General features: G+C 35.4%; 1 protein-coding gene across 1 annotated transcript; it reads left to right on the plus strand.

The window, feature by feature from the left end:
* The first annotated feature begins 688 nt into the window (after positions 1–688).
* LOC105347949 (serine-rich adhesin for platelets) lies at positions 689–15,659 on the plus strand. The gene is made up of 4 exons (XM_011457210.4): positions 689–1,003; positions 5,929–6,114; positions 9,838–10,237; positions 10,368–15,659. Exons 1-4 carry the CDS (start codon positions 959–961, stop codon positions 14,909–14,911), a joined length of 5,175 nt encoding a protein of 1,724 aa, XP_011455512.3. The 5' UTR covers positions 689–958; the 3' UTR covers positions 14,912–15,659.
* The last annotated feature ends 269 nt before the right edge of the window (positions 15,660–15,928 follow it).

Here is a 15,928-nt window from a genome sequence, read left to right on the forward strand (position 1 = left end):
GTCCTATCGAAAGTCCAAGGCCTTGTTAAAATTGTTCTATTTTAAGTGTGTTTTGTTTAGAGTGGTACTGAAAATGACAAATGTCCTTTGAATTCGTTAACAGCACCATCTCTAATAAATGAACTTTAGATAATACGGGAAGACACTTTTCATTAAATATAAAGCAGACGTATTTTTTTTACAGAAATAGAATTGGGCCGTATTCTACAAGTAATAAAAATGGGATTATATACTTGAATCACGTCATTTCCTCTCCTATGACGTATTGAAATGTTTCAATTTAGTTGGAAGAGTTTCTTGCCCACATAGTGATAAAGTTACCAGGTCTAGTCAACTCGATAACATGCAGTCATCTTATTGATAGAATATGTGAACAGAGTTGAAAAAAGAAGGCTTGCCAGTCGGTTTTACGGAAACAGTTGACGAACATACACAATATATACCTATCACTCATGAATCTAATTGTCGTTTACCTCTCTTCATCTCCAAAACCCGCACATAACAATTTAATATTCAGAAATTCGCCATTAAAAAGGGATTAATTTTCAAACCACGTACCAGATTGGTCATGCATTTAGCTAAATGTCTATTTTTAGAAGCATTCAACACCGTCGAATTTCCCTTCCTCCTCTTTGCCAGGTCCTCCAAAAGGACAAGTATTCTTCTTATTTTACACAAAATATCAAAATATGGTACACATATGTGTCCGTTGACTGAAAATGTAGTTAAAGATTTTTTTAAAGGATTATTGGGGAGAATTTGTGTCTAATCAAGCATTAAATTCTCGATGTCACGATTGAATTGGTGAATTGTTAATTCAATCTCAGTCTGCTCTTGGAGTTAGCAGTGCGAGGTTGCTATTGGAGTTTTGAGCTGGTGCAATGGTAGAAACTTGGTATTTGAGGTACTAGGTTTAATTCCACTGAGCAGCGCATTCTAAGGGAGATTTGTGATTTAAATGGATTTTATCGTTTGTGAAATTTCTTCAGTTGCCAATTCCATGGTAAGTTTTTTCTCCTGCTAAAATTGTTCAAGGAAATTTTACAGAAAGATGTACATGTAACTCTTATAAATAAGAGATCATAAAGGTGAATAATATTGATAAAACAATCGTATTGGAGATATCCCTTAAATATCTTATCATTTTTCACGATAATTTAGGTTACATTAAATTGTGTGGTTGTGATGTAAAAAGGAAGGTTAACCAAGTAATCTTATGAAGGAACCCATTAACTTTGGTGTTATTGAATAATAAAAATGCGTTTAGACGATTAAGAAAACCTCAAAATAAAAATCTAATGTTTTCATGAACAAACCCAATATATTCCCCCTTTTTGTTTCATATTAAGCAAAGGATAAAAATTGTACGTTAATTTGATTTGAAAACACAATAAATATTCATTTTCAAGAGGAAAATTGCGATAGTATTTTTTTCCCGTCTGATTGCGTGGTTTTATAAAGATATATCTTTTAGCTGTTAAATACTTTTTATACCAAAAAAATTGCAAATTACCTGTCACTGCCTAGCTATGATTAACCTAAAGGGATCTGTAAAACATTCCCTTTGGTTCAAATTTCTGTCAAAAGTCGATACATCATTACGAAATCCCTTCGAGTAGTTCACTATATATCTACAGGTTCTCTCGACTCAACTGTCAATTTGTATTTTATCATCAGGCCATAGCTCCTGTCATTCTTAACGACCATAGCGAGATGCCATTTTCTATTATGCGCATAATTCACCCAATGCAAAGCAATTAGATTAATTAGTATTCAATATTTAGCAGTTACGCCTTTTAAGTTTTGGAGTCTAGACAGGTATCAGAAATTGATTTCAATGATATTAATTTTTTTTCTCATTTTGAAAATTTAAATTAGGTGAGAGAGAGAGAGAGAGAGAGAGAGAGAGAGAGAGAGAGAGAGAGAGAGAGAGAGAGAGAGAGAGAGAGAGAGGCGCTTTCATTTGATTTATTACTAGGATCTATTCTGAGCATTAGAAAGGCCTCCTGTAGTACACGGACATAAATTGAAATTTATTAATTTAATAGCGACTGTTTTGTTATTATAATGCATTGAAATTGAAATAACTACGTCCTATAGTTCCTTATAGCTATTATAATACCAAACGTCAACGGTCACTCACGTTCTGCAGATGACACGTTTCTCTAAGATCACGCACGTTGATATTTGATATGTTTAGCATTTATGCGTTACATGTTATATGTGCAGTTTAGTTATTCTCGCTACCAACTCATGTATAAATGTTCGTGTAGTAAATTGCATGTCCAGCAATAGTTTCCGCCTATTCCATAATGAATCATGTCTATGTGTTTTTGCACCTTTGCTTTTTTAACTTATTCAATCTTTAGGAAATTTTTTAGCATCTTTTTAGCTCACCTGAGCCAAAGGCTCAAGTGGACTGATATGTCCGTTGTTTAACCTCATGTTGTCATCGTCGTAAAGTTTTCACCTTTTCTTTTCTCCAGAACCACTGTGCTAATTTCAACCAAACTTGGCACAAAGCAGTATTGGGTGAATATGATTTAAGTTTGTTCAAATAAAGGGCCACGCACACGCCCTTTTTAAAACGAAGATAATTTAGAATTATTCAATTTGTTGGCATTTTTCAAAAATCTTCGTCTTAAAAACCGTTTGACCAGAAAAGCTGACACTAGTGTGAAAGCATCTTCAGGTAGTGTTTATTTAGGTTTGTTCAAATCATGATCCCCGGGAGTATGATAAGGTGTCATGTTATTAATTTTGAATTTACTGGGTAGTTTTTATGTTGCAAATTTGTATTTACACCCTTCCAGTATATTGAAACTTGACAACCTGACTCAGGCCACAATGGAGACGAATTTCACATAGGGATATATAGATAAAAATCTTTTAAAATCTTCTTCTCAAAAACCAATTGAACAGATGAGCTTTAACTTTTAAGCATTTAAGCATCCTCAGATATTGTAGATTAAAAATAGTTCAAATCATAATCCCCTGGGTTAGGGTAGGACCACAATGGGGGTTGAATTTTTTCATAGAAAAAAATGAAAAAAAACCCACAAAATCTTCTTCTCAAAAACCAATAAGCAAGAACAGTTGTAACTTTTGTAAAGCATCTTCAAATAGTGTATATCGAAGTTTGACCAAATCATGATCCTGAGGGTAGCGTTGGGCCACAGTCACGTGGAGGGTGGTTGTGGTGGTAGAAATTTGTCATAGGAATATATAGAAAAAATCCTTAAAATGGAAAACAGACAAAAAAACTGGAACTCGTGTGAAAATACAGGTTGTGCAGATTAAAGTTTGTTCAAATCATAATTCAGGAAGTAGGGTGGGGCCACTTAGGAATAGAGAAAAATCTTCTCACAAATACTGAGACAATAATATAATTAGGGTCGTGATATTAAACATAAAAATATGTGGATAAAGTGGGAAGTTTTTTTTACTTTTTAAGCAAGGCCTACTGTTCTAAATTGTCGTGATATCTTTAATTTGATACTGTAATGCTGATTCAATTAAAGCAATATGAGCTGTATTTTTTAGAATTTTATTTTGGTGCAAAAACCTGCTAGTACGATAAGTCTGCGTGAAACTTAAACTCTTATGATAAATAAGGTTGGAAAAAATCATTAATTTTTGTCAGAGGAAAGATATCTCTTCTAAGGAACATATTAGCAAATCAATTTTGTACAGGACGACAATAATTCAATTTCGCTCCAATTAAGGTTCCTGAACGGCCCTTTTCACAAAAATTTGATGAACAGAAATATAAAAACCATGATATTTTTGTCATTTTAGAAGAAAATAACATTTTCGCTAAAAAAAAATTCTTCATGAAAATGGCAGCTCATATTGCTTTAATGTGGCTATTGTCGCCTAGGTGAGCGATGTGGCTCCTGTGCCTCTTGTTTTTTTTTTGTTTTTTTTTTACACATAAACCGGAAGCAACTGCTAAAGGAAAAATAAACTCTCACTATAGCGCGTCATGTTTTTGAGATTAATGGATAAAAACTTATGACAGGTGTGTTGTTAATGATATACATGTGAATACTAGTATCCCACAAACTTTTTGTCATGGGACTCACATGTATCAAACAACAAAACACAATGCAAAATATACCACTGTATTAAATGTAAACCAAAATTGACTCTCCCCTCATGGCATTGTGGTGTTGCATAGCTTAAAACACAAAGACAATAAACTGATTAGTCGTCATTATGGTGTTAAATTTAAAAAATGTGAAGACTTTGCTATTTGAATATCAAAATGCCAGAAATTTTGACTTTTTATGCCCCGCCAAATAGAGAGCCCGAACATTTGGCACTTATATTATGTATTTTCCGTTTTACGCAACAAGTGTTTATATCTTAAAATTATCGTAATATATCTAAAAATAAAAGCTTTCTCTATTTTCAAACAAAGATACATAATTATATGTGTGAAAAAAAGTAAAGATGTCCTTTTTCTGACCTTGAGTTAACATTTCCTAATTTTTATTTCTACCTTGGTATCATAGACATTGTCCAAAATAATCCACAAAACCTCAAAGTATACATTTAAGCTAGAGTAATTCTTCTGACACTGGCTTTCAATATGGCCATGACTTCACTAGATACTCCTTTTCGTTTAGCTTAGCTTCCAAGAAACTGTTCAATTTTTTTTTTGGAAACCTCACACAACGATAAATGTTGTTAAAGGAATTTAACCAAGTCGTTATTTTATTAAACTATAACCCATACCTTCCATATTTCTTAAGAATAGTATGCCAGATTGCCATTTCTTACAATGCTACACACAACTTTAACTTTTATTTGGACATTCGGGCCCTTTGACATTTTTCGAGATATTCTAAGTTTTGGACATGTGCTTTCTCGTTGTTATGAATTAATTGTAATAAATGAACTGGTTGCTTACTGAAGCACAGTGGTGCATGCACTATAGTAGAAGTGATTATTTAGATACAGTACAAGAAGATTTTGAAAAAAAAACCGAATAAAAACTTTTGAATTAGCCATAAAATATTTATCATGCATATATCAGTCATTGCATAGGGATAATGAAAGACGGGAAATATTTAATTGCGCTGAATTGCTTAAGTATCGGTTTTTCGAATTCAAGTTTATCCATAATCATTTTAAAGTAAAGGAAAAATGCTCACCGTAAATACCAGACTGATTAAACTGTGACAATACAAAAATCCTTACGAAAAAAGTACCTAAAAGTTACGATTTAATAGCTATTTCTGGCCTGACAGCAAAACTTAGTAAACATTTGAGCGCTTACGCATCGCTTACCGCTAAGTGCAGGTCTCCTTGCATACCGTTTCTGGAAGGTTGTACTAATAACCTGAACAGAGTCGTGATAGGCATGATAATTTAAACGTGTTTTTAATACGTTAAAGTGCCTAAATTGTAAAATACAAAAATTGTTTCAGGTATAAACAAAAGAATAATAAAAATCAGTTTTACACATCGCTGCGTTCATTTTTTAAAGACGAAATAGTGTTTAAATGTTGTTGTTTTTTTAAATAAAGAAGCATGTATTATTTTAATAAATGCGTGGTTTCTTTAATTCGTTTTTCAAATCAACGTTTTGTATCAAAATAGGAATCAAAGTGACTGACATATTATCTTAATATAATTCATGTAGGGTGAAATTAAATCAAATTACCAACATGAAACAGGACAGAGGAGCTCCACAGAACCCTGGAGTGACAGATTATATATGTAACATGAGGCTTTTTAATTAATAAATGACGAAAACTTATCGTTTATTTTTGTTATATGACAATGAATAAGACTTGTTCAACATATGTGGACAAAAACCGCAAAGATACATAAATTTCTTCATTTTCTCTTGACACGCTTATTAACACGAGAGGTTTTTTTTCTTGGTTATGATTTTTTTTGGTTATGATTTGAACACAGACCTCCACGGGCGCCATGAGCAGACGGTCCCTCTTCGTGGTGTTGATTCTGTCCATCCTAGTTCAGGGGAGCCTGCAGCAGTACGGGCATCTGGAGGATCCCCCCGCGCGAGGATCTATGTGGCGTTACGGGTTCAACACACCTGTCAACAATCAGGATAACTCCATGAATTGTGGGGGGAAACAGGTGGGTCATTTCTAGAAGTTAAAGAAAGACAGTAAGAAAGAATTCAAGAAAGAAAGAGAGAGAGAGAGAAGAAAATCATAAAAGCAGAGAAAGGGGTAATTTTAGGATAAAAATGAGAGAGAGAGAGAGAGAGAGAGAGAGAGAGAGAGAGTGAGTGCTGATGTATGTAAAGGACCTTAGCGACACAGAGAAGGTGGGTTTTTTCAAGATAACGAGGTGGTATAGAGAAATAGAGAGATGATGTAGGTTATTAAAGATAGAGAGATATTTTAGAGAAAGAATGACAGAGGATGAGAAGGAGTACACAGGAAGGTGGTTTAAAAGAGGTAACAGAGAGAGAGAGAGAGAGAGAGAGAGAGAGAGAGAGAGAGAGAGAGAGAGAGAGTATTAAAACTTTCATTCGATGATTTACTACAGCACAGAGATCAAATGCTATCTATAATTAAACAAAGGGATATTTTTAGACGATCTAGAAACAACCTTCGTTAGGCTGACTCTTACGTACATTAGCATTAATTAAGACACATATCTAGAATCTTTTATCCAGCATAGTAAGTAGAAAGTAACACAATTTAAAATCGCCTCTTGTATAATTTAGATGTTTGCTAACTGTTCCATTATTATTAAAATCGGCATGTATTACTCTGATGTCAGAAAATTAATTCATAACGTTAACAAAGGTCATATTCAATTTCATTTACGTTTGATCTTATGAAAAATGCGAAGACAGGTATGTTCATAAAATCAAAATATGAATACACTTTTAGGTTATTTTAATTAAAAAAAACTAAAAGACTGGAATATGTGAAGCACTTCACCATCCTATTTTTATATTTTTAGGATTTAATCATTGCGTATGATTTAGTACCTTCAAAATCTGGGGCATATGAAAGATCTTGAACTTTTAAAAGCAAATTTTTCAGTCATTCATCAAATACTTATTAATCATAGAATGATGATCGAAATATGTGAAAAGCAAGAAAGCAAGAAATCAATTTTAAAATGCAATTCAAATTTGTATGAAAATTAAAATTATAATAAAACAATTATAGTGTATGGTTAATGTAATTTTTTAAGAGTCTGAGACTGCTTCCTGGTCTTCAGTCAAAATCTCCATCATTCATACATTACAAAGCTCCGTTACTTTACACTGTCAAACTTGAATTGTTTCTTAGACAAAGTTCCTCAACGGTCTTTCAACCCCCCCCCCCCCCAAAAAAAAAAAAAACAAAAAAAAAAACCCAAAAGCAAAAAAAAAAAAACAAAATAAAAAAAAAAACCCAAACAAAAAAAAAAACAAATAAAAAACCCCCAAAACAACCCCCACTCCCCAAAACCCAAAAGAAGAGTTCGTTATATGTATAGACAATGTAAAGATAAATGTAAAGAAATGTAAAGAATGTAAAGACATGTTAAGAGTTGTGTGTTTGGTCGCGCGATTATCCCAAGCACATGAATACATAATTAAAATATCTGTACCTCAGTTGATGAATGAGATGCCATATTAAAGTAAAGGATAAAAACTTAAACACTGCTCAATTAAAACTCCTTCACTTGTGAAGTTTAATTTCAACATACATGTATATATGAATGATGACGGTAGGTCACCTATTATAGTGACAAAATCTCACTTAACGCCCCACAACGGCCGACCTGTGTATGTCACCAGTGAAAAAAAAAACAGCGAAAATTACCCTTATAGAACACTATCCAGTAATTGTGTATTTTGACATTGACATATCGTATACTTAACGGTTCTCTTGACTGATCTACGAAAAAATTATATTACAATGCATATTATTAGATCACTTGCTGGCATGTCGTTCAAGAAAAAGGGGACAATCATCTGAACGTTACAATGATTCTATTTCCGTTCGTTCAAAGGTGACTGAATTAGCGACCCTTTTGACATAAATACCTGAATAACAAATTTAATATTTAATTAATAGAAATGTTTTTTCACTTCTATATATTATTTTTCATTTCAGCGAACATGTTTACTATGTAAGGCAAATTAGAGAGGATACTACCCTTTATCCCGTAATACCTGACTACACGTGTACATGCACACGCAAACTCTGCGTGGGTGTACACGTTCCCATCACAACAACTTCAGCACATGCACTGCAATTAATACATGTGTATGCAAATTAATTTTGTAAATAACCATTAGAATTAAACTACATGTACTATGCATGCAAAATTGTTAACATTTCTAGACAGTAAACAGGAAGGTTGAGGTGGCTCTATACACCCACAGTTTATTCCAATTTTCAATAGAAGACCACAAAACATATACTTATCAAATATAAAATGATGATAGGGATTTTTTAATGATTTTTCGAGTTTTTGTAAAAGAATTTTTAAAAACTTAACTATTAACAAATTGAGAGAAATTTTTTGTTAGATGATGGATATTTCCTTCGGACACATAAAAAAATAACACTTCTTAACATTCAAAAATGTTATTATTACAATTTTTTTTAGTATTTCCCCAAAACATAATTTTTTCTTATTTTCTTACTCTGTTGACAAATCATCTGAAAAAGCTGCTTGATGTTATAAGAAAATGTATTTCAATAAATGTAACATAAAAAATTGAATGAAATAATTGCAAATAGACACAAAAAATATTTTAAATTTTATTTGGTGTGAAAGTTCCTCAGTTAAGATTCTTCCTAAGTCCCAAGGCCCAAACACTTAGGGGACATTTCATTTCTGAGTTGAAGAAAATTTCCTTAATATCATGTTGGAATAATAAATACATACATATTTCATTATAGGCCTATATAAGTGAATATATTCGCTTCAATGCAAAATTAAGTCAAATAAATAAAGGGGAAAATTAACTAACAGGATTTATGTATCCCAACCTGAGAGAAATTCAAAGCCACCCTCGCATCCCCTTAAGGTGGTAAGGAACATCTGTCGATATTAATGTGGGTTAAAGTATATCATAATTGAAATACTTTCACCGGTTTAGAATTTTCTTTCACAGTATTTAACCAAAAAATACGTTTTATAAAATTTTGGAAAGTAAAAAATTTTAATGTCCTCAACGGGATTCGAACTCATGATCTCCAGATTTGTAGTGAACCCACTACCTCACTGCGCTATGCTGTAAGATGTCGGTGATGGGAAAGAAACTACTATTTTAAAAACTATACTTGATTTCATTGTTTATTTCGATAAATAATACGACACATCGTGAAGGTGTCACAAACCACATTACTTGTTAAAAATGAATTTTCCAATTAAATTAAATCTATTCAATTTACAAATTTTCAAAAGCGCGGTCCCCATATAATTCGCCTCAGTTTAAATCAGCCAGTACCGGAATTGCATTCTTCCAGATTTACTTTTTTGCGTACTGCGTCATCAAAAAGTGGTGTATAGAGCCACCTTAATTATGCTACGGGACGTAGACATTTTGCACAGTCATAGCATTGTTATAGAAGATAGACACAAGTTTGACGAAAAGTAATACATGTATTCATGTACAGTATTAATTTTCCAAAGCAATTGACTAGAAAACTCAGAACGCAACCTTCCGAGAGGGATTGGGCTTTCCTTTACACAAACGTTCAAGTGTAAAAAAAACAAACCCCTTTCTATTGCTCATGAATACAAAAATGTATGATTTAATACATAACTTTGTGTTTGTTACCAAAACATATTTAAGCAACTAAATATCTTACTTGTTCAATACGTATTTTTTCTCAGGTTCATACAAGAAACCGCTTGCAGTGCGGGGTTTGCGGGGACGCTTATGACGGACCACGTGCCCATGAGTACGGGGGACGGTTTGCTACAGGACTCATCTCCAAATCGTTCCCTCCAGGAACGGACCAAATTCAAATAACAGTCAGGACGATGAGTCAGCAGTTAGGGAGTTATGAATTCCGAATTTGTTCAAAAGACAATATTCATGGTGCCGTTACCCAGGAGTGCCTTGACCAGAATGTACTAATGGTGAAAGACAATACTGCTGTTAATTCTGTTTTTAGACCGAGATATTATGTTACTCCATCAATAAGAAATATGCCGAATCATAAAATCACAGCTAAAATTCCAAATGGATTGACCTGCAAGCATTGTGTATTACAATGGAAATTTATATCAGGTAAGAAACAACAAAAATCAACCTGTACTTTTATCTACTCCTATGCGCAAGTTCATTCTATGTGCAATTTTACCTATTCAAACGTTTTCCGTTGTTTTTTTTTTTACAATTCTTCTTTTCACCTTTGTAGTACCTGATAGAAATGGATATAGAGAGGAATATATAAATTGTGCTGATGTGAGCATAGGGCAAATCACACCTGTGGCAGGGGCAGGAAACTTACCCCCGGATCCAGTGGCCTCGGGTGCTAGTAACTTAGATAATGCTTCCACTGCAGACATGACGAATTCTGAACTTCTGGAGGCTTTGCTCGTTTTGGCGGACGTGAATCCCGTACCCGACAAAGTTACACCTCTGTCCAACCCTATCAGTACTGGTACACAACCCGAGGGAAACGTAGCTAAACACGAAGAGCTGATTCATCAGTTACAGAGTTTAGGTGTACTGGTACCCGTAGACACGCCAAATCAAGCAGGTCCTAACACTGTAGAATCCTTGTTCACGTCGCCAGACGCCCATTCAAACCCGGACTATTTTCTTGAGCAGTTACAAAATCTTGGTGTTTTAGTACCTGTTGACCCAACTCCTACGTCTACAAACACTGCAGCACAGCAACCAACTCCTTCACAAAGCTCAACTTCTTCTAATATGATGCAATCTATAGCCCCTAATATAAACCAGTCACCAAGATCACACATGATGCCTCAAAACCAGCAACAGCTTCTTCAGCCCCTACAAGATATTGGCGTATTAGTTCCTGTTGATCAAGCCCTCAAATCTGGAGAACAGTCGAACAAAAATGTGTTTAAAGCACAGGAAACTAAAATTCAAAATAATCGTGAAAACGAACTTGCAAAGCAACTGGAAGGTTTGGGTGTGATTGTACCCGTGGGACACATTGTTCAATCTCCAAATAATCCTGCAACGAAAGACGTTCCAACATCTCATGATCCATTCAATGTCCCAAGATCACCTAATATACGACCTACCAATACTTTTCCCTCTCAGTCAACTCATTCGAATACTTTTCAATCGAATAATTTTCAGTCGTCACAATCATCTCAAAATACGCAGACCCAACGACGAAAATCTCAACTTGGTGACATCTTTAATACAAATGCTGCAAGCCATAATCAAAAGACAAGTTCGCAACAGGCACGCAAAAGCAGTTCTAGTTTTTCTTCGTCACAGGATGGATTTGTTGTGTCTCCACAAACTTTTATGGAATCATCCAGTGCAATGTTTTCGTCATCGTCATCTTCATTTAGCAGCAGTGGATCAGCATTTTCGAGCAGTAATACTCAAATCGGCAGTGTAGAACCACCTGGAGCTAATTCTCAGTTTGGAAATTTCGGAAGTTCGCCCAATAGAATACAGCTTAACACTGACCAACAACAACAACAACAACAACAACAAAGGACGAAAAGTGAACAAAGCACGATGAGTTCAAGAAATAATTTTAGTAAATTTCAATCAATTTCTCCTAAAAGTCAATTTAACAACCTATCTCCACAACGTTGGCCACAGCAGCAAAATCAAAATTCGTTATCTCAGAATTTTCAAAGCAGAAATTCAGAAGGAGGTTTTGGACTGAGTGGAAACAACCAACAATTGTTGTCCCCTGGTGGAGCTTTTCTAGGTGATGTTGTTCAAGGATCAGATAAAAGACAGCACGGGTTGCAAACGTTGTCTAGTTTTGACCAGGGTCTTTCTAGCCCAGCAGGATCATTAAGTTCTAGCAGTTCATCACAGTCAACTGTGGAAAGTTCTAGCAGTAATCAAAACATTGCTATCGATAAAAAACCGGAGAACCAAGTCATTGAATCCAGAAAAGAAACATCGTCGGTCATCAATAAGAATTCTAATTCTATCAAATCATCATCAAAGACAGAGTCTTTTGGAAACACGGAAAGTAAGTCAACAATAACATCAGAAAAAGCCACAGAACATAAAAAGGAAACAGCAAATACTTTGACCAAGGCTGGTTTAAATGGAATTGTACAAGGTAATACACAGTCGGTGTCTAACTCGGCAAAAGGAACAGAGAATATTGTGTCAAATAAGGACACTAAGAGTAACAATGCAGTAGATGGTGGCATTAATGCCGTAAGTTCAGTTTTTACGAAAATTGCTGCTGAAAATGTAATGGAAAATGTATTAAAAAACACTAAAACAAATTTAAATGACAATGCTATTCATTTTCAAGAAGCCGCTGTAGAAAATAAAGCTTCTAGCAGCATTGTGGATGCTTTCAAGAAAACGAAACATGCAAGCCCAACTGAAGAAGTGAGTTTAAATGTTCCTTTAAATTTAAATTCTGACGTAAAACAAGGACAGCTTACGAAAACAATTATTGATTCTGCTTTGGATGTTACAATCGCGCACAATACTGTGGATAAAAATGCACAGTTGATAAAAGAACACAGTGATTTGATTGATATTATCCCAGGTATAGAGGAACTTACTGGTAGCAAAGCGTCACCTGTGCCGCAAAACCAACCTGTGTTTGAGCCTGTAAAACCTGTCGATCCAGTTTTGATCTATGATGTGACTTCAACGCCCAAACCAACTACAACAACGCCGACACCTGTGAAGAAAACTTTAACAATAGAGGTCCCTTCACTTGATATGCTAATGCCAATTCAGATAACAGCACCCCCAATAACACTGCAAAAACTTATCATGACAACAGCTCCAGCGACAGTTGAATATACAAAGGCACCAACAACAATGTTGCCCTCCACAACAACATACCAGTATACCGTGTCACCTTCTTTCCGCCAAGTACCCCTTGAATCTATCAATAACTCACCGGCATTTCCTGCCGTTGATTCTACTAAAAGTTCCTCGGTTTTAATGGCCTCTTCTCTTCCAAATTCTGGTAACACAACATGGGGAACCAGAGAAAAACTTATTGACCAACAAGGAAGGGAGAGTGTTTGGGTATCACCTAATGACCCTTCCGTTCAGGGCTCACCCATTAAAAATATATCTATTCCAAAAGTTGAAAGACTCAACCCATCGTTTGATCCAAACTTGCTGGTACAGACTACGACCGAAACAACTGTTAAGGAATTACTGCCACTTGGAGGTTTAATAAAGGAAAACAATAAGAATAGCAACAACAACAGTATGAAGAGAGTACAGCACGGTCTAGACCCGTTTCTTTTTGGCATCGGAGCTGTCCCAAAATTTGACCAAAGACAACAACGTCCAACTAATGTAAATGCGCAAGTTCCGAGAAAATTAACCAGTTCTAAACCCATTCAAAACAACAATTTGAAGACCAAACAAGCTTCGGTTTCATTTAAAAGAAATGGTTTGACCATTCAAAAGTCAATAGTCCAAAATCCATCAGTTCAACGTCAGTCGTCCACTGCTTCTGTGCAACTTCCAAATATTGGCAGCCTACTTCGCGATTCAAGAGCTGATGAAAGACAACCAACTTCTCAATCCTCTCAGAATAACTCAAATCAGAGGAGGACAACAAACTTGCAAGTAAATCGACAACAAATTCCGGAAAATACAGCGCGAGTGGAAGTTGTTGTTAGAAATCATGAAGATTCCGTAAAATTCTTTTCGACAATTAACAATTTCCCTCCAGCACAGCGACGCAGAATACTGGAATTACTCAGACAAAATCGTGTCACTAACCTACAATTTACTAATCCTCAATTTCTCGCTCGTCTTGCAAACATGCAAGTACAAAGAGTTCCTACTCCGATACGTCCAACACAAGCCCAGATAACTCACTTCATGCAGAGGCTATCTACAACACCAAACGGGCGCCGTCTATTACAACAATGGAGACAAAGAATGAGGAATGAATTCCTACAGCCCCAGAGAGCAGAAACAGTCGCACCTCCAACAATAGTTCAGGCTACAGCTACTCCTCGACGCGAAAATGTATCAGAAACTACCTCCACAGACACAGCTAATCAAGGTGCTACTCCGACTTTAGCTACATTTTTACAGCAAGAGCAACCCGTCGTAAATGTTCGACAACAGTTTAGCTCAGCAGTTAATTTGGTACGTCAACTTCAGCGTGAACAACAGGCAGAGGAATTGCTTCAACAACATCTACAAGAATACACAAGAAGTGGACAGTTTACACTTGCAAGAACTGTTTTGAATACATTGCAGCTGCTTCAGGAGAGAAAATCAGGTTTGATGCAGCAGATCCAAGAGCTTCGTCGAGAAATTCAGGCATCGGGCAATAGATTACAAGCGGAAATAACAGAAGCGCCTTTGCAAAGGTCTGCTTTACGAGCAACAAACACTGTGTCTCCAAGTAGATCCCAAATATCCCCAACACAGAGGCAACAATCATCATCATCATCATCTTCATCTTCATCCCTGCCATCACAAACTGTATCTCAACAGATGCAACCACAAGTAAACCATCGACAACAACCTGTGGAAGCGCAAAGACAACAAATCCCGACTCTTAACAACAACCAACTTCAACGATTTATGGCAAGCATGCAGCGAACCTCTCTGAACAGAATACAGAGGCCCGCTGGTGGTCTTTCGCCACAACCGGCTCCAACGAACAACAGAGAAGCACGTCTCCGGAACTTGCTGAGGAATGCTCGACAAAATCCATTCCAAGGGATCAACAGAAGCCAAAATAGGCCAGCATTTCCCATGAATAATGCACGTATGTTTGGTTGATGTTATCCATATCATGGATAGAAATATCAAAGGAATTCCGAAGATGAAGGCGTGCATGTAATGATGTGCCAACGTTTCGTGATCCATTAGGATAGACTGCCTTTTCACAAAGCTATCAAATGGACAGTTCGGAACTATTGAAAGAGACTAATGTCCCTGTACATCGACGTTAGCATTTCGTGTTTCGTACATACCTTAGTGGCCATTATGAAAAAAAACTCGACGTTGTATAGAACTCAGGAACTTGTGCAATACTGCAATAAGAATGTGGTTGTGTTCTTCATCATTTGTTTTATCGTATTCTATTTATTTATTCTAACGACTCATCTCTCATTGGTCCTGTCCATATCCTCATACATATGCAAACTGTATATTTGTAAGTAAATTGGTATTTGAGTGTAAAAGAATGTAACATAAAATGGCATTTTTATCGATTATATACATAGTCTATTAATTCTCCCAAGACAAAACTCAGTACTCTTTCAGTCATCCATTTTTATAACATATGTAAATACACTATACATGTATATGCTATCGTTCTCATTAATTACTTCGCTGTGGACAATTGTTAAACGAAATGACAGTCAAATGTTGATAAATAGTCTGAATATGCACTATTCAATAAAATGCAAACTTACTAGGTAAATAGGTAATTAGTCTGTATACGGTATATTGTGCTGTCACAATCCACTTCGCTGTAATGAATAATTTGTAATTTTGTTATGAAACATTTTCAGTGAGTTCATTAAACAGTTTTCAGTAGAGCATTTCTTGCAGGAGTTACATCCCGATGGCGGTCATATTATAAATCAAATCCTAAAAATCCTTCATTATTCAACAAAATATTTTCAAGGCATACTAGTACTGGGTATTACATGTAGCACTGACATATACATGTATATTCATTAGAGCCTCATCATTGTTTGGATTTCTACAATACTCGTTTGAACTTTGTTGCTAAAAGAGGAAAATACACTGACTTAACCCCAAAGATGGCGACCAAGGGAAATAACAAGG

Source organism: Magallana gigas, chromosome 5, assembly GCF_963853765.1.
Source record: "Magallana gigas chromosome 5, xbMagGiga1.1, whole genome shotgun sequence".
Lineage (NCBI taxonomy): Eukaryota > Metazoa > Mollusca > Bivalvia > Ostreida > Ostreidae > Magallana > Magallana gigas.

Excerpts from the sequence above, each read along its gene's own strand:
- LOC105347949 (XM_011457210.4), top strand. The coding sequence starts at position 959 with ATGGATTTTATCGTTTGTGAAATTTCTTCAGTTGCCAATTCCATG. Across the intron at positions 1,004-5,928 it reads CTTCAGTTGCCAATTCCATG|ACCTCCACGGGCGCCATGAG; the intron begins GTAAGTTTTTTC and ends ATTTGAACACAG. Across the intron at positions 10,238-10,367 it reads ACAATGGAAATTTATATCAG|TACCTGATAGAAATGGATAT; the intron begins GTAAGAAACAAC and ends TCACCTTTGTAG.